Source organism: Toxorhynchites rutilus, chromosome 3, assembly GCF_029784135.1.
Source record: "Toxorhynchites rutilus septentrionalis strain SRP chromosome 3, ASM2978413v1, whole genome shotgun sequence".
NCBI classification, from domain to species: domain Eukaryota; kingdom Metazoa; phylum Arthropoda; class Insecta; order Diptera; family Culicidae; genus Toxorhynchites; species Toxorhynchites rutilus.
Genome location: NC_073746.1, coordinates 241,553,879 through 241,573,123, shown reverse-complemented (window position 1 = coordinate 241,573,123; position 19,245 = coordinate 241,553,879). Strand labels below are relative to the sequence as shown.

The following is a 19,245-nucleotide window of genomic DNA, read 5'->3' as shown; positions in this document are numbered from 1 at the left end:
GCGGTGCAATCGGGTTGGTCTCGTGGGTGGTTGGCTGTGATGGGTGTCTGTTTTTGAGGTCCGTGAGGACGAGGATACTTTGCGACAATATTTGCACAACCAGCAACGCAGCATTGTGCTGAGCATAGCTAACGAAACAAAACAATTTCGAAACAACTTAGTATGAAGAGAGTGTGCCTTGTTGTTTGATAGACAGAGATTTCAAGACAACTGCCTTTCTCTCTGCTATGACCTACCCTATCGTGGGGAGAACTTGTCTATCATAAGGTATCTTTATTATGTTCATACTTTTTCTATGGATGTGTTTGCTATAACAGTAAAACGTTTATTTCTGAACAATTTTGATCTTGAAGTTGTGTATACAAACGTACCCTATCATACGGTTTCGAAACCGATCCTCGACTCGTGTGAGCTCTACCTCTCTATACTGCTCCGGTCAAGTGGCACTTCCTGTGTGCTAAATTGAAACTTCTCTAGTGTGTGCAGATGGCGCACAAGTGCGGTTATAAATTTTTGATGACTTCTGGTTCCGGCTGCATGAGCTTTTGGTGTTTTATTTCATGTTGTTATTGTGTGAAAGTGAATTCTAAGTGAGCATAAAAGATGATTCTCAAAGTGTACTGGGGGCGAGAGAGAGATGGCTGGTTGGTTTGTCTTTATTGGCTGCATTAGCCGGATGCATGCATGTGCGCTCCTCCGCTCAGGCCAATGTTTAGTGTTTGCAAACGCAGTGGTAAATCGAGGCATGTCCGATATCTGCTAGACATTCAGACATGCATATGCTATAAGCCGATAATTAGTAGGAATGAATGAATCTATTAGCGGTGCGTTGCAGACGATGTATCCAACCGTAACACGTTTTCTGATCTTGTGGCCGATGTTTTGCCGACTGATTCTCACCGACAGAGCATTTCGCAGTGAAGTTTTCTGGCTTACGGGTAAACTTGTATCATAATTATTAATTCTCAGATACAACTATCATTTGTACTAAAAATACTACGTTATTGATTGAAAAGGAAAATGTTTTAGGGTTTAAGACTAATTCGGGATTTCAGAGTGTCAAAGTTTTCTGAAACGATAAATTAGCTCTTCAAAAAATTTGCGTTGGAATCAATCATTGTGGTTACCTTTCAGGCCTCCGAATTTTCGACAAAGAAAACTATGCAATGTTTCGACCAGGGTTGCCACATATACAGAATATTCTGTTTCGCCAAATTTCAGATACAGAGTCTGTGTACACAGAATTACAAAGTTTCTGCAAAGATGCAGAATTTACAGATTTTTCAAATTTAATTTTAAATATAAAATTTATGGTAGTGTATACATAGATTCCTTGATTTATAAAAATGTTGAACGCAACGCAACGAAATGGCTTTCGTTGGAGGCAGTTGTTAAGCAAAATCTTGAACGATTTCAAGAGCTTAAACTATTCTTTTCGTTCCAAGTTAAGTATGATCATGATCAATTCGACAATCGTTCCGCTGACTCATTTAAACGATCCTATGACTAAACCGATTATGCTGTTCCTAAACTTTGTTCTACCGCTCATCAATAACGTCAATTGCACTTTTCAATCAGAAGGGCTCTCAATTTCGCGAACTTTATAATGAGACAAGAATGTTATTGATGATCATGTTGGGTAACTTATGTTTGAAGAGCAGCGATTCGTAGAGGCTGACCTTGATGTGAAAGATTTTGAAGACTTCCTGAAGAAGTCGAGGAAGTTTGCATTGGTATCGATGTAGGAGAAGCTGGAAAAGGATTTAATACAGCTAGAAAGTTGACCTTCAAATCGATTTTGTCTTTACTTCATACTCAAACCGCTGTAGGGGAAGGAGGCGGGACCATCATCATCATCAGGGCTCTGCATAGTCATAGTCAACTGAGGATAGTCAGCTGACTATCTGACTGACTATATCCGTATTCAGTTAGTAATGACTTTTGGCTTCTTCACGCAGTTTCTCCGCCAGAATGACTAAACAGCCAGTCGGGCGTTTAGTCGCTATCTCCCTCTACCGACTCGACTATATCATTTCATTCTTCCCAGTCAAATTGTTCTCATTGCATTTTGAAGCGACTTCCCACAAAACGAATTCGTTCCTCTCTTACGTGTGCATGCATCGATGTTTGAGTTCAACGTGGTTTGACATACGCTATAGCGTATAGACTGCCTATAGGCAGTCTTCAGAAAACAAACGCAGCGCTTGAATTTAATTTTAATCAGCGCCCGCTCAAAGAAAGCTCGTATTCTATCTTGGTGCGAAGAACACAAAATTCATAAGCACGACAGCGCCAAATGTACCCGGCGCAGAACTCAGATAGAGGAGATGTGTCTAAAACGCACCTACCAGGCAATTTGACCCGCCTGATTTTCTCGTAAACCAGCATGCATAGAAATGCAATGGATACATGCAATCGTGCTAGTCAATGATAGAATCCCACCATGCAAGTTTTACATTTGTAACATGCTTTAAAAAAATAAGAAAAATATTTTTCTCTGGAAGCGATTTTCGATGTAATTTTCTACATTATTTCTATAAGGTTTTGCTGCTAGAAACCGATTCAGAGGCGATAACTGTGGGTCATATTTATTGAGTCGAGTTCCCAGTGAATATCTCAGATGAAGAAAATGGTGAGAAAGGATTCATTTCTTTCTCAATTGATATTTTCCGCATCAGCTTACCATCGGGCAATATGGCATACCCTCGATCGGGACAATATGCTCGCTTTTGGCCGGATAACATTCTCACGAGAGAAATAGCTTGGATGTGAGAGATGCCAGATGATGTTTTCAAATATCTTTGCATGGCACGAATAAATTCTTTCAAATGTAATCATAATGAACAAAAATGAGCAAAACATCACGATATTTCTAAATCATGTTCGATAGATCACACAAACAACTGTTTTCACATACTTTGAAATGACCTCAGTATGTTTTCACAAAATTAAATGTCTTCAAAACGAAAACATGTCTTCACATTTGGTATATATACTATGTGCTCAGAGAATGCAGGAAAACAAGAGCGCGGACTGAAGAATTAATACACGAATACTGGGAGAACACACTCACCGGAGAAACGGTTTCTTCTCTTCGCTGGTAGGCATGAAGGGAATAGATTGATGGAATCTCTCATTCATACAAGCTGTTTCTCTGAGCTTTATAGTCTCTGAGAGAAACAACTCATGGGTATATTATACTTCTGCTGGGCCATTTAACACCGTATGATTGGAAATTTAGAATTCGGGTGCCTTACAAAATAAAATTCGTAGCGCTTTTGTTATTCAGTATCTAAAATCCAGAACGATTACAGATGACTGAGGGTTAACTAATCTACGTACTGACGTAGTTGTTATCTTAAATTTTAAGAGTACGGTCAAGATAAATCAAATTTTCTCAATTCGTTGAAGCAGGTAATAGACAAAACATGGAATACGAATTCAGGCTACTCAAGCCGAATCTTATGGGGAAAAAATTAAGTGACTCAGATATAACTTGGTCCCAACTGTTGGATGTCAAAAGGCGTGATGGGAAATTTGTGTATCCTATGCTAAGGTTGTTTGTTAGTCATTTTTTATGATATTCATCAGCGTGTTTTGAGCGAATATTTTCGCTTTATAATGCCAACAAACCAAAGTCCGGAAATCGGTTGGCTCGCACAATTATGGATTCTATTTTCAAATTATGTATCGACTCAAGAAGGAGCGTCAAGGATGAAACTGAAGAAAATTTTGAAGACAAAGTTCAACAAAACCATGTATAAACATCATACAATTCAGAGGAGAAAAACTTTTCTATGAATTATTTTGTTGATTGACACGACTTTGACAACTCATAGATAAGAAATATAAGTTCAAAGTGAAAATAAATCTTTGTTATCATTTTTTCCCTTAACTTTTTGATACAGATTTTTTGGCTAAAAATATAGATATACAAATTGTTTTCATAAAATTTTACAGAAATAAATGTGACAGCCCTGGTTGCGACAATTAAACATTCCGTATCCTAAATGATTTGCTATCGCTCACACATTATCGCGTAGATCAAAGTCTCTATATTTAATTTGCATATAGCTCGAAGCAGATAAGAATTATACACTCGACAAAAAAATTAGAGGAACAGAGTGCGAAGTCGGAAATTTCAAGAGATTCTTGACAAGCTGTAGCTTCGTGAAAAATCAACACATATCGATGGAATGTACATCATTTTGAAGCCACAACTTTCAGGTATTAGAATATTTTACGTACATATTTTTATCTTGATGTGTGTAGGAGTGGTGGACAACAATGAAGAAATGGAAGAAATGAAAAAATATATTTCTCTTTGTTTTTTTCAAAATTTTTGTGGACTAACACAATTCTTCGCTAACCGATTCAGTAGCAAATTGAATGAACCTCATCAACCAGAATTCATGTGGTTCCTAGAACGTTCCTGTAGGATATTTCCATGCAGAGATATTTCAGTTTGAATAATAAATTACCCCTTCATCTTCGATGATGAATTATTCAATAAAAAACCATTGCACCGCAAATCGAAAGGCAGTTTTGGAAACTCCAATCAATTCTGCACAAAGATAGTTTGTTACTTTTCCAGACTTTTATGGAAAAATGTGCCAAACACAGTATTTTTATAGTGCTTTACAAAATTTGCAGTAATTCTGCAAATATTGCAGTAAGTTCTAATGTTTGTAGGCAAATTTTAAGCCTAGTGTATTCCCTAAACATTTGTGAACGTTTCATTGTGATACGTTTAGCCGTTTACTCTAGCCGTTTTTTCAAAGTTTGGAGTAAATTAGCATTGAATCGAAAATCGTACCAGGAGTACGAACGCGACTCTCAGAATGAACGATTCCCAAATACGCATTTTCATAGCACTAAAAATAGTAAAATAGTGCAAACAACAAGGCAACAACAATACAAAAGATAACTGAATGCCCGTGCGAAAAATAAAATTGTTATCTACACCCATACCTCGTTTTACGGCCTAGATACGTTCCGCGAAATTTGGCCGCAAAGCGAAAAGCCGTATAAGGAATCAATATTCTGATACAAATTCAATCAGATCGGTTCAAAATTTGTTAAATATGTAACATGGTTTATCATTCAAAATGCATTTTATCTTTTTATTTTTATTTAATAGTTCATTTATATTTATTCCGTTTAAATCAAAAATACATACATAACATAAACATAAAGCATACATAACATACATACATAAAAACCAACAATACGCTGTAAACAAAAATGAAACAACTATGTTACATAGAATATGTGTAAGTATACATATCCCAATTTTTTGTTGCTTAAGTTATTGCCGCACAAATATTTTTTCACGTCTGTACAAAAGAGATTTTTGAACCAATCCTCAAATGTTTTTTTGCCGTTATAATGAGACATTTTTGGCCCGAAAACGTGCCTGAATTGAAGAGGGCCGTTATAGCGAAATGCCGTAGAAAGAGCGGCCGTATACCGAGGTATGGGTGTATTGAATTTCGGCTCCAATGACGCTAATACGTAAGTACCGATATTTCTTCCAATTTGACCTGTAGTCACCCGAATTCCAGAGCTTGCCACTTAGGACGTGTTATTTGGCAAAAGAAGTCTCTACCAAGTAATTATAAAAAAAAAAATGACTTAAGTAATATTATGTCAAGATGATGATCCACCCTTATTTGAAATCACAGTATTCCAATATTGAAAATTTTGGTATTTCAGTCAATAATACGTAACAGTAAATGATTTGTAGATCATTTTGCCAATTTAGTTGATTTATTTATTGGAAAAAATAATGACTTTTGTTCCTAAATTTGTATTGTTAGGGTATAACATAAAAAAATCCATTTGCGTAAATATGTTTCACCGTGTTTTCTTCATCGATTACTTACGCGGTTTGACAGTAGGTTGTTTACATCTAACATAAACATAATTTTAGTAGCTGTTTAGTCAACTTTCCGTGCGTAATGATGTGTTTTTGACGCTGAGGTAGCTTTCGAAAAATGAATGGGAATCAATCTTCAGCACAGGTCCGAAATTTGATTGTGCGTGACTTCCAGCGTAAGTAGTTTTTACGAAACATTGCTGAGATGTATGGAGTAAGTCATGGTGCGGTCCAGCTGGTCATTCGGGAGCATCCGATGCTTCAGGCGATTAGAGAATAGTTGGATCTGGACCTCTCCAATCGTACCATTCAACTACGCTTGGTGGAACGGAATCTGAAGAGCTACTTCGCCAAAAGGCAACTGATGATCAGCAACACCAACAAAGAAAACGACTTCAGGTTGCGAGGGACCATGTCAACAAGCCTTTCTGAGCCTTTCTTTTTTTCAACAAGATTTCTGAGCAGAGTTCCAGAGAATACACCCAAACTAGCGTTGTCAGAAAGCATTTTATTTTCGATAGAAAACATGTCAGTTTGTGCGTAAGAAGCGTAAATAAGGGAAATAATGTCATATGTCCCCCAACGCTTTAAAATGTTTGTATGTATGGAAGTAGACATCTCTTTCTTTTTTTTCCATCTTTTTCGGGATTGCTCCCAAAAAAAAAAGTCCAAACGACGTCAACGGAAATCGAACCAAGGCCTGCAAGACTATTGTACACGGTCACGCTATCCACATAGCTAATGATGCTGTTGGAGTATAATGTAATAATAATACATCTCATTACAAATTGAGGTTGGAAAGTGTTTTCTAATTTTACTCATAGAAATTACTTTCCAGGATAAAAGAGATCTATAACCATCTCGGTCTGGGCCGTGGCCAATAATGCATGCTTATTTAAAACGTGTCTTTTGTTTCGCTCGCTCGTATTAATCTTCTGTTGCCGAACCATGTATATTATACAAATGCTTACCAGTATTTGTGAGTCATGGCATTTTCCGTCATTTTTACGCTCATTTAATGTAATAAATCGGGATGACAAAACATTAGCTAAAAATCAATTTTGGGTGTAGTAGAGAGTAGACTGGCTACCCGCTGATGATGAAGAAACGATGAGATCGATTATAGTCGAGACGATGATCTGTACTGATCAAAGGTATATTTACGACTGACTTTACTGAACATGTTGTGCCCTATTTATACGGTCTTCACAGTCTTGTATCTATAGTTTCTAATTCTTAGAGTTGCGTCTGGAATATTCGTTATAAAACAATCAGATTTGTGTTCCACGTTTTCTATAGCGTTTGTTGGGCGTTGTCAGTTTGTTATCGAAGCCAAAGGGAGTCATATTGACTATTAATTATTTGTTTTTTGTTTTCATTATGGTTTTTTAATAAACCATGAAGTGATTTTGGGTACAATCCGAATCGGACGGCATACGTTCATACTTAAATACCGCAAATCATAAAATCGCATTTCGTAACAGTAAAAAATGATAAAACACTACAAACAACAAGGCAGCAACACTACAAAAGATATCTAAGTGCCAGTGTGTACAATAAAATTGCTATCTATTGTATTTCGGCTCCGGTGACGCTAATACGTAAGTACCTGATTTTGTTTTACCCTAAAAGTACCCCGTTAATTTTTTGTTTTTCTAAAAAATGAATCAACGATGCTGAAATGGTAAAATGGTCTACTAATTACCTACGTCAAAATATCACAGGATTAAACACTAGACACGCTGGATTCTGAGTGACTGAAGTTTTATTCACAAATAGCTTTGGGGGTGTCTTTCTTCGTTCGGCATATCGAAAACGAAATAATGTAACAAGCCCACAATTAAAAATTATAGACAATTTAACACAACAGGTTCAAAAGGAATCGGAAATAAAATTAAACTCAATTTGTCGAATTAAGGGCCAGCTTATTTGTACGGAATTATTGCATTTAACAGATTACGTTCCATGAACTGCGGGTAATTAATGTCATCAGAATATGCGGAGCCCATTCAAGATCAATTACTAATCCATTCATCATGCCACCGCTTGATGCAATCAATTCGTGTCGGAATGCGGCGAATTCATTTGTGGATTTATCGATTTCCCAGGTAACGACCCCGAAACGAATCGAATGGACAAGTTATGTACACATGTGTTAACCGGAGCCTGGATACAACACGTCATTTGCTGAATGTGTGCATTTCCCACACAACCGCATCATTAGCATGGTCCAGTGTGCGATGAGCGATAATGAATTTATCGAACGTTGTATGCATTCTGCTCTCCGCCGTAATCTAATTAGCACCCCGAAATTAACCACACGTAGCCCGTGTCATACACCACGTGATACGAGAGTGATCAATTCATTTGCCGGACAATAATGCAGTGGTACAAAACATTCGCACAGCAGCATCTGCAACATTCGGAATTCGGCTCGATTGAAAAATTTATTACAACGTTTACTCTCGAACGGTGAAATTGAACGGTTTTAATTAATCATGATGGGATTAAGCGAAAATCATATATTTATCGCTGTGTAATGTTTACGAAATTAGCATACAATATCGTTTGCATAAATTTGCAATTTTCAGTCCATATGGCATAGCTTCAATTTTCACCATAACTAATTGCAAAATTACTGCTGTTTCGATGTATAGTTATAATCAATGGATGAACAAAAACTGTTACTCGTTTGCACAAATATTCTTTGTTTGTTTTGCATCGCTGGATTGATTGTTTACAAAAAAACGGAGAGAAAATAACTTATATCTATAAATCAGTACAACGCATAAAGCATCGTTATTACATAATAAATCTGAAAACGAGCAATTTAGTGGCTCAACATAGCCCTTCACTCGGTTGGTGAGAACTATTTTTCAGAGGGTAGTATTTTCAACAGAAAAACATACATTGAACATGATTTGGAATAAAAATGTAATCATCATTCCATAGTCTGTTATTGTTATTCAGTTGCAAATAGTGTAGCCCTTTTTATTGCACTGTCCATTAAATGCTGCAATTGAAAAATCATAGAATAACTCGTTCAATAAGTCAACTAAGTTGAATTAGTTTCATGTAAATTTATTTTACTAAAAATTGCTTCTCGAATGCATTCGTGCTTAACGGTTTTTATTTATCTATTTTATATAGATAAATTTATATTATTTTATATAGATTTTATATAGATATATACTGGTACAAATTCGGTAGCCCATTTTGTTTTCTGGACTTAGCTCTTGGCCAATGCTCGGAATTTCTTCATATTACGTCATGAACTGTCACGACTGAAGGGATCTATTGCAGACATTTCCACGCAAACCGATTTCAAAAATCTTGATTTGGCCCGGAGCTTTGAGCGTAGAAGTGAAACAACTCAAATTCGAGTACCCGAGATGCCTGAGTATAAATTTGGCACCCCATTTTTTTTTATTTTTTCAAATTAAAAGAATCGTCCTGAAATCACTGAAAAATGTATTTTTTGACATTTTCATACAAAATAGAAGTGAACTACACTATCTGACGTAAATTAACTCAACTTTGACGAAAAAGCACGCAATTCGTTCCCAGGAATGTCAGATTCTTCACAAAAAATGCTAATAGCTTAGCATCCTTAGCTAGTTAGACTTGCTGTGCGACCAGTCTGTTGAAGCATCGGTTGATATTTTTACTTCCGTCATACTCTACGCACTCGACCAATTCACACCTAAGCTATTTAGAAAAAAATCAATATATCCACCATGGTTCAACTCCACTCTTAAACGTTTGAAGTCGATCAAGAGATCTGCCCTCAAAAAAGTCTCACGAAACCTTCTCATGGATGGTCGTATCACCTCGCTTGCAACAATAGATACAAACCGGTTAAAAAAACACTGTTCAATTCATACTTGCATAGAATTCAACAGAATCTCACATTCAACCCTCGAAAATTCTGGTTTTACATCGACGAACAACGGAAGGAGGAAGGTCTTCCTACAACTATCAACCTGGGCAGAAAGAGAGCTTCTTCTCTTCCATCTATTGGCGACCTCTTCAGGGAACAATTTCAGCTGTGTTCACAAATGAAACGCCCCAACAGGTGTCTAAAGCGGCAAATCAACGTACCTTATCGCCCAGCCATCGGTCCACATCCACAGATCTTACATAACGATGTTGAATCCATTTGCGCTCGTTTAAAATGTTCAACTCATCCGGATCCAGATGGTATATCATCAATCGTTTTAAAAAGGTGTAGCTCTGCAATTTCACTACCCTTGGCAACTACGAGCGTCGTTCAAAAAATAACTTTCAGTGTCTCAGAAATCGCGGAAAAATAAAGTCAGGACAAAAACAAGGTGATTTTCATCTGTTTCATCACCGTACTATTGTGAAGTTTTTGACCGATTAAGAACCGCGATTAAGAACAAAAGGCCAGGTTTATTGACGAAAGGAGTGTTCCTCATCCACGATAATGCGCGGCCCCATTCTGCTCGCGTAACTCAAGAACAATTGAAAAAATTTAAATGGACTGTGTTCGAGCATCCTTCTTACTCCCCAGACCTCGCCCCTAGCGACTATCACTTATTTCCGGTGATGAAACAGGCGTTCGACGGTCAACGATTCGATTACATTGGAGAAAATCGTGACGCAGTTACATCGTACTTCAAAAAGTTGGACGCTACGCGCTTCGCGCTCGGAATAGAAAAACTCGTGCCACGCTATGAAAAATGCCTCGAACGTGTAGAAAAATAGAAAATAACATGTAGATTACGAAAATCACCTTGTTTTTTGTCCTAACTTTATTTTTCCGTGATTTCTGAGGTACTGAATCTTATTTTTTGAACGACCCTCGTATTTTCAATCACTCTTTGTCATCAGGATCATTCCCGAGTATGAGGAAGAGATCTTTCGTTTTCCCAGTGTATAAAAAGGGTGATAAATGTGAGTTGGCCAACTATAGAGGAATCGCTGCTTTATGTGCTACATCAAAGCTATTCGAGCTTACTGTTTTGGACTTTCTCATGCATAAATGTCTGACCTACGTTTCTGATACTTCAGCCTTCGATAAACTCAATCATGAAATCTTGATAGCAAAACTAGAACGTCTCGGTTTTTCTAGTACGCTACTCGACTGGCTCAATTCCTATCTGGTTGAATGTCTTTCAAAATTGGTGATACTATATCGGAACCATTCTCAGTCACATCAGGTGTTCCGTTTGCTCGGAATCGCTCCGCATTTCTCTTCAATTATACCATCGCCAATACGTCTCTGAAACGTGAAATCATGGTTAAGGATTTGTTCATTCTCCTAGATTCTAGCCTAACCTTCAGAGATCTCGTAGGTTTTATAACCACCAAAGCCTCAAGATGTCTTGGCTTCATTATTCGTGCAGCAAAACAATTTAGTGATGTTCACTGCCTGAAAGTTCTATATTGCTTGTTGGTTCGATCCTCATTGGAGTATGCAGCAGTACCCATGGTACCCATACACCATATTTCCAAAACGGTATACAACAAGTGGAGGCAATCTAACGCAAGTTAATTCGCTTTGCACTTAGACGACTGCCTTGGAACGATCGTTTCAATCTCCCAAGATATGAGGATCGATGTCAGCTAATCGATCTTTTTTCGAGTTGACGAAATGTTTCCAAGGCTTGCTTTGTGTCTGACGTTCTACAATCGCACATCGATTGCCCTGCTTTGTTGAACAAGTTTGATTTGAATATTCGTCGTCGAATTCTCCGTTCGCACGATTTTATGCGAATAACTACTTTCCGCACAAATTACGCCCACAATGAACCAATAAGTAGCATGTGTCGTGTGTTCAATGATTGTTATAGTGTTTTTGACTTTCATTTGTCTCGATCTATTATCAAGAAAAAGATTCGTGTAGTGCTCCGTTAAATTAGATTAGTATATTTAAATTAGAATAAGTTATGTTTACGCGTTCCATATTTTATGGACGGACTGCTGCTATAAATTCTTGCTCATCTAGCTCTAGCATCTAGCTTTAGCATCTAGCTCTATTCGTTTACCACAATACGCGCATCAACCGATCTGTTACTGCTCTTCCGGTTCATTGCCACTTAAATCTCGATCACAGCAGCCTATAAAAAGCTTGAGCTGTTAGCAGCAGCTCTCTTATTTCCCAATAAAGTGTCGACAAGTAACACCGGTCATTCGTTCGCATTCTAAATAAATTTGTCGGCGTCAAGAACAATTTTCCGTATTATCGTGAACATTAAAAGTGGTCCTTCGAGCCGGATACTTCGAACTCTGGCGGAAAATTGTTCTTGCGCATTCGCGATTCGGTGTCAAAGTGATAGGAAAATTAGTGATATTCTGACGGGAAATAATTCTCGTGCCCAAAAACGGGCAAAAGTGATTGAACTCTGTGAAACGTTGTGCAAAGAAATTTTGTGACATTAACTGGACAACGGCCAATAGCCAATATTCTGAACAGAATAAAGAAGACAAAAGTGATCCAAAATCCGTGTGATAAAAAAAAAAATCTGTTAAGTGGCGCCAAGTCGCATTTCTCAAGTGGTATTGCTGATTGCTATTGTCCGATGGATGCTGTATTGTTCGAGAGATCCATTGTACCTGGTGGCGTTATCTGGTTTGAGTAGCGTGGCTTGGGCATACCGAGTGGCGTAGCTTGGATTAGTCATCGAAGATTGTAAGTACAATTTGCATGCTGCATGTGAGCTGAGCTTCTAGAAAGGCCAAATCGAGCGTTATTTCTGAGTCGCAGATATTTTCGTATTTTTGCTTGATCGATTGGAGAAAAAATTATCGGAATTTTGATAAGCACGTGTGGATCGCGAGGTTCGATTAATTATTCTGCTGCTACCGTCGAGCACAATGGCTACGGAACTTAAGAAGCTGGAAAAACGTGAACGTTTTCTGCGAGACTCGCTAAATAATTTAGAACATCTAGTGCAAACTTATCAAGAAGATAGAGATATTTATATGCTTGAAGGTTGGAGAGAACGTTTAGAAGGCATTTTTTCAGAATTTATGGATGCCAGATTGCAATTGGAATGCTCTGATGAGTTTCAAGCCAGGTTGAAAGAGAGTTTTGACGCTTCCGCTTTAGATCAAACGCAGCAAGTAGAAGGAGAAATTGATCCGATGTGCATTGAACATGTGAACCAGGATTCACGTGCAGAATTTGAGCTGATTTACTTGAGAATAAAGGGTTTTATCACTAACAAATTGCGATCGCATGGTACTAACCCCTCACCTGCAGTGCAATCGATTCCTGCTCGTACTTCCACAGCTAGAGTGAAACTGCCTGAAATCAAATTGCCTCTATTCGACGGATCGATCAAGGAGTGGCCATCGTTTCGTGATACATTTCTGTCCCTGATCGACTCAAATCCCATGCTTAGTCAGGTAGATAAATTCTCCTATTTGGTAGCATCTCTTTGTAAAGATGCGAAGCGTGTGATTGATGTGATAGAGATAACAGCAGACAATTATTCGGTTGCATGGGATCTGCTCGATAGGCGATATGAGAATAAATACCTTCTCGTTAAGTCATACGTCGAAGCACTCTTTGCTATTGATGGTATGAAAAGGGAATGTGCGGAATCCCTTAATCGGTTAATCGACGATTTTGAGCGTAATTTGAAAATGCTGCAAAAGGCGGGGGAAAATCCGGAAAACTGGAGCACGATGCTAGTGTTCATGATGAGTTCGTGCCTCGATCAAACAACCTTGCGTCTTTGGGAGACCCACCGTAAATCGACAAATGTTCCAACCTACACTGAACTTGTTGAATTCCTTCGCTCACACGGACTCGTCTTGCAGTCTTTAGCTGGATCTAGATCCCGAGCGCAAGATTTTTCTCGCTCCTCCCCTTCACAGCGTATAAACTACCAAGCACCGAAGCTAACCACAAATCATTCAGCCATTGTTCCTAAAAGTTCGTGTCCATTTTGTAAAAAACCTGCACATTCACCATATCAGTGTGAACACTTTCGAAAGCTAACTCCAATACAACGATTCGATGAAGCGAAATCTAAAAAGCTTTGCATAAATTGTCTTGGATCGTCGTCGCATATCGCTAATAATTGCTCCGGTGGAACATGTCGTGTATGCCACCAAAAACACCATACGATGCTGCATCGTCCGTCCGCCCCGATGAATACTAATAAATCCATCCAATCTGAACCATCGTCGTCGTCCTCGTCATCATCCGCGGGTTCGCAGCATGAGTCGTCATCTGTTCCGAATAACCAATTGCAAAGCGTACAATCTACCCAACAGGGTCAGCCGATTGCTAATCCAAAGCCAACGGTCACTGCCCCTTCGACTAGCCACTTTTCGTCGCCTACCAATCAAATATGTCGCTTAGTTCCTGCCACTGTTTTGCTTTCTACTGCACTTGTTAAAGTTTATGATTCAACAACAAATTTCGTTTGGGCTCGAGCGCTCTTGGATTCCGGTTCTGAGCTGAATTTTGTTTCGGAACGTCTGGTGCAAACGCTGCAACTAAAACGTACCAGAGAATTCATACCTATTAGCGGAGTAGGGCTGTCATCTACTACTTCAAAATACTCTACCATTATTCGCGTTCAATCCCAACGTGCTGATTTTGAGGACAACTGGAAATTTCACGTGCTGTCCAAGATTACAATGCAGTTGCCTAATAAACTAGTTGATATCAACGACTTTACATTGCCTTCCGATGCTACGTTAGCCGATCCTTCGTTCAACAAACCGGGACGTATCGACCTAATACTTGGCGTGCAAGTTTTCTATGAGCTTTTGCGTGATGGTCAGATTAAAATCGGTGCCGATGGACCCATTTTGCAAAACACCGCTTTGGGATGGGTGGTATCAGGAAAAGTGAAGGATGAGAAACAACGAACTGCTGTCGCCAATGTAGCTAATGTAGTACTAGAAGCCTCAATCGAAAATCTACTAACGCGATTCTGGGAAACTGAGTCGTGTCATATCAAGAGCACTCAATCATTGGAAGAAAAGGAGTGTGAGGATCATTTCGCTAAAACGGTTAAACGGGACTCATCCGGTCGTTTCGTTGTCGCACTTCCCAAGAAAGATGCATTGGTTTCGCAGCTTGGGAATTCCAGAGATATTGCTGATCGTCGATTCTGCTCATTAGAACGTCGTTTAAATTCGAACCCTCAGCTGAAGGAAGCATATTCTGCTTTCATTCACGAGTACGTTAACCTGGGCCATATGAAACTGGTCGATGATGATGCGTCTACTAACTCGCTTGTTCCAACCTATTACCTTCCACATCATTGTGTTGTGAGGCCCGACAGTATCACCACCAAACTTCGTGTTGTCTTCGACGCATCATGCACCACGGATTCTGGAATATCCCTTAATGATGCGCTACTAGTGGGACCGGTTGTTCAAGACGACCTTCTCTCAATCCTATTGAGATTCAGGATACCGCAGTTTGCCATTACTGCCGACATCGAAAAGATGTACAGGCAAATATTAGTTCAAGAGTCTGATCAACCCCTACAAAGAATTAGATGGAGAGACACACCTTCGGAACCCATTAAAAGCTATCAGCTTACAACCGTAACATACGGCACATCTGCAGCTCCATATCTCGCAACAAAATGCCTCCAGAAGCTTTCCGAAGATAACACCACAACCTATGCTCTCGCATCGGTCGCCGTTGGTCGCGATTTTTATATGGACGACTTGCTTACAGGAGCCGATACTGTCGAAGAAGGACGACAACTCTGCAGGGAATTGCTCGATCTCACTAATTCTGCCGGGTTTTCGCTTCGCAAGTGGACATCAAACAATCCAGAAAATCTCACTGACGTACCGGATCAACTGAAGGATGAGCGCACTTTGTTGAAAATCGATGCTTCTACTTCCCCTATAAAAACCCTTGGTCTTCAGTGGGATATTGTCGCTGACGAGTTCAGATTCGAAGCTCCAACGCATAGTGATCAGCTACCAATTACAAAACGAATTGTCTATTCGGACATCGCACGATTATTTGACCCACTTGGGCTAGTAGGTCCAGTGGTAGTGCAGGCCAAGTTGTTACTGCAAAGGTTGTGGTATGAGAATTATGACTGGGATATAGGGTTACCGGAAGCTCTGCAGCACCAATGGATGGAGTTTAGAGAGAGTCTTCAAAATTTGACCAACCTGTCTGTTCCTAGATGGGCGAAAGCTATATCCAGACCTATCAATCTAGAAATTCACGGTTTCTGTGATGCATCGGAGAGAGCGTACGGAGCATGCATTTACGTTCGCGCTATGTCATCTGATGGTGAAATAAAAACCAACCTTCTGATTGCGAAATCAAAGATCGCGCCAAAAGGAAAAAACAAGAAAAACGGAACAGTCTGTCTCCCTCGACTAGAACTTTGTGCCACCTTGTTATTAAGCCATCTCTTCGAAAAGGTTGAAACAAGTATAAAACTTCAAACCAAAAATTTTTTCTGGACAGATTCAGAAATTTGTCTACACTGGTTCGCATCGAACCCATCTCGATGGAAAACGTTCGTTGCCAACAGATGTTCAGAAATCCAACAGATAACGGCAGGTGGAATTTGGTCTCATGTGCCTGGATCGGAAAACCCAGCAGATGTAATTTCTAGAGGGATGACCTCTGCTCAACTACAGCAGTTTTCCACGTGGTGGAATGGTCCCACCTGGCTTTCGCAAACGTCTCGGTTTTGGCCATCACTTGGACGTCAAACCGAGAAGAAATTCGGTTCCGACGAGTTGGAAGAACGAACTGTTGTCCTTACTGCTCATATAACTCCCTCGAATGAGCTGTTCTCAAAATATTCGTCGTTTATGAAACTGGTACGTGTTGTTGCTTGGTTACTTCGATACTGCCACAATGCCAGCAGTACTAAAGAAAATAAAAAACGGAGAATTGGGTGCTTGTCAACTGTGGAAATAAACACCGCGACCCAAGTAGTAGTGAAGCTAGCCCAAATGGAACGTTTCGCTAACGATATCGCAGAACTTCATCGGTGCAAACAAGTAAAATCCAATTCGCGCCTGAAAGCGTTATTCCCGATATTGGTAGATGGCATACTGCGCGTCGGTGGCCGGCTACGACATGCTCCAGTAAGCTACAATCAACGCCATCCGATTATTCTGCCGGATAAACATCCGCTGACGAACCTAATTATGATTCATTATCATCACAAATTGCTGCATGCTGGTCCACAGCTAATGATTGCTGTGGTGCGAGAAAGGTTTTGGCCTCTTCGAATCAGAAATATTGCTCGCAGGGTAGTCCATTCTTGCGTCAGCTGTTTCCGCTGTAAACCAAAGGTCTTGGAGCAACTAATGGGCGAATTACCTCAAGAACGTGTCACACCTACATTTCCGTTCCTGCGAACTGGTGTGGATTATTGTGGTCCCTTTTACTTTCGTCCTGCCAAACGAGCTGCAGCAGTCAAATGTTATGTTGCTGTGTTTGTATGTCTCGTGACAAAGGCACTGCATCTTGAATTTGTGACAGATCTCACTTCTGATGCCTTCATCGCCGCTCTTAAGCGATTTGTGTCGCGCAGAGGCATACCTGAGCTCATCGAATGCGATAATGGGCTAAATTTTCAAGGCGCACAAAGACAACTTCAAGAGCTTGCTCGTTTATTTCGCTCGCAGCATCATCAGAAATTGGTAGCTCGCCACTTTGAAGACGACAACATAACCTTCAAGTTTATACCGCCAAGGTCCCCGAATTTTGGCGGACTCTGGGAGGCAGCAGTCAAATCGCTCAAGAAGCATCTGCGCTGCACATTGGGAAATGTCATCCTGTATCAAGACGAATTTGTGACTTTACTTACTCAAATTGAATCATGTCTCAATTCTCGCCCCCTGACACAGCTAAGCTCAGATCCAAATGACCTGGAAGTGCTCACTCCCGGGCACTTTCTGGTCCATCGTTCACTAAAGGCCATCCCGGAACCCAGTATGGAAGGGGTTTCATTCAACCGGCTAAACCGCTGGCAGCAGACCCAAGAATACGTTCGAAAAATTTGGAAACAATGGCAATCCGAATATCTATCAGGGCTGCAACCTCGCACACGTTGGACTGTTGAGCGTGACAACATCAAGATCGGCACAATGGTCCTTTTAAAGGAAGACAACCAACCCCCGCTGAAGTGGAAAGTAGGACGAATTACGGAGATCTTCAAGGGCAACGACAACCACATCCGCGTCGTGACCGTGAGGACATCCCAAGGAGAGTACCGCCGTTCAATCAGCAAGATCTGTGTACTACCGGTTCAACAGTCTGATCATCCTGACAGCACTGAAGCTGCTGGTCCACAAGGAGGGAACTGAAACCCTTCCACCAATCGCAGTATCACACTGCGCATCAATGGGAGGTCATGAGACCTCCCATCCATGTAAGCCATATTTTTTCATTGAATTTCAAAAAATCTCATTTATGTTTCATCCTCCAACACTACGCGGCAATGACGTCTGCTCCAACCCACAACCACGAGCAATCCATCAACAAGGGAGATGTCATCATGCGACGAATCAATCCAGCCACAATTTGAAGGAAGTCGAATTCCATTGATCATCCTCTCACCCTACGTTTAACGCATTATCAGCTCATGTACAAGTACGCTCAGTACTTGATGCCAACGATCATCGCCCGCTAAGGGCCCGTGGAGGCCGGTTGCCTCCGCTCCGGTTAAGTCTATTCATTTTTTCTCATTTATTGTATGAAAAAGCCGTTTAATTTGTATTCCAGAGAAAAGGACTCCCGTGGAGGCCGGTTGCTTCCGCTCCAGGAAACCCATTTGACGAGGACGTAGAATGAGAAGAGATCGATACGAGGGAAGGATGAATCCACAGCACCACCCATTCAGGATTGAGCAGCTAGCTAGAAGAAGTACTAATCCGTTTGACCATGGCAGCCGAGAGATCACATGGTCGGAGAAGACGAACTTACGCATCGCCCGAAGAAGCACGTGGTGTAGACGATCAAAGCCGAAGCAGAAATAAACAACGTACCGAACCAAACGAGCGGAGAGACAGACGCAAATGCAGATATCCAATAGTTTTTAAGAGATCGTTTATAGCTGATCCCATTGAAATAAGCTGAATTCATAAGCCTATGTTAAAGATCCATTCCAATAGTTACTAGTGATCAAGATTAGTAGGAGATTGTTTTGTTAAAAAGACACCTTTTTAACGGTGGCCGGCATGTTTACGCGTTCCATATTTTATGGACGGACTGCTGCTATAAATTCTTGCTCATCTAGCTCTAGCATCTAGCTTTAGCATCTAGCTCTATTCGTTTACCACAATACGCGCATTAACCGATCTGTTACTGCTCTTCCGGTTCATTGCCACTTAAATCTCGATCACAGCAGCCTATAAAAAGCTTGAGCTGTTAGCAGCAGCTC

General features: G+C 40.1%; 1 protein-coding gene across 1 annotated transcript; it reads left to right on the top strand.

Moving 5' to 3' along the window:
• Positions 1-12,718: 12,718 nt before the first annotated feature.
• Positions 12,719-18,169, top strand: LOC129774064 (uncharacterized). The gene has a single exon (XM_055777760.1). It carries the CDS (start codon positions 12,719-12,721, stop codon positions 18,167-18,169), a length of 5,451 nt encoding a protein of 1,816 aa, XP_055633735.1.
• The last annotated feature ends 1,076 nt before the right edge of the window (positions 18,170-19,245 follow it).

What these genes read in the sequence shown, in the direction of transcription:
- LOC129774064 (XM_055777760.1), top strand. Translation starts at nt 12,719, where the DNA reads ATGGCTACGGAACTTAAGAAGCTGGAAAAACGTGAACGTTTTCTGCGA.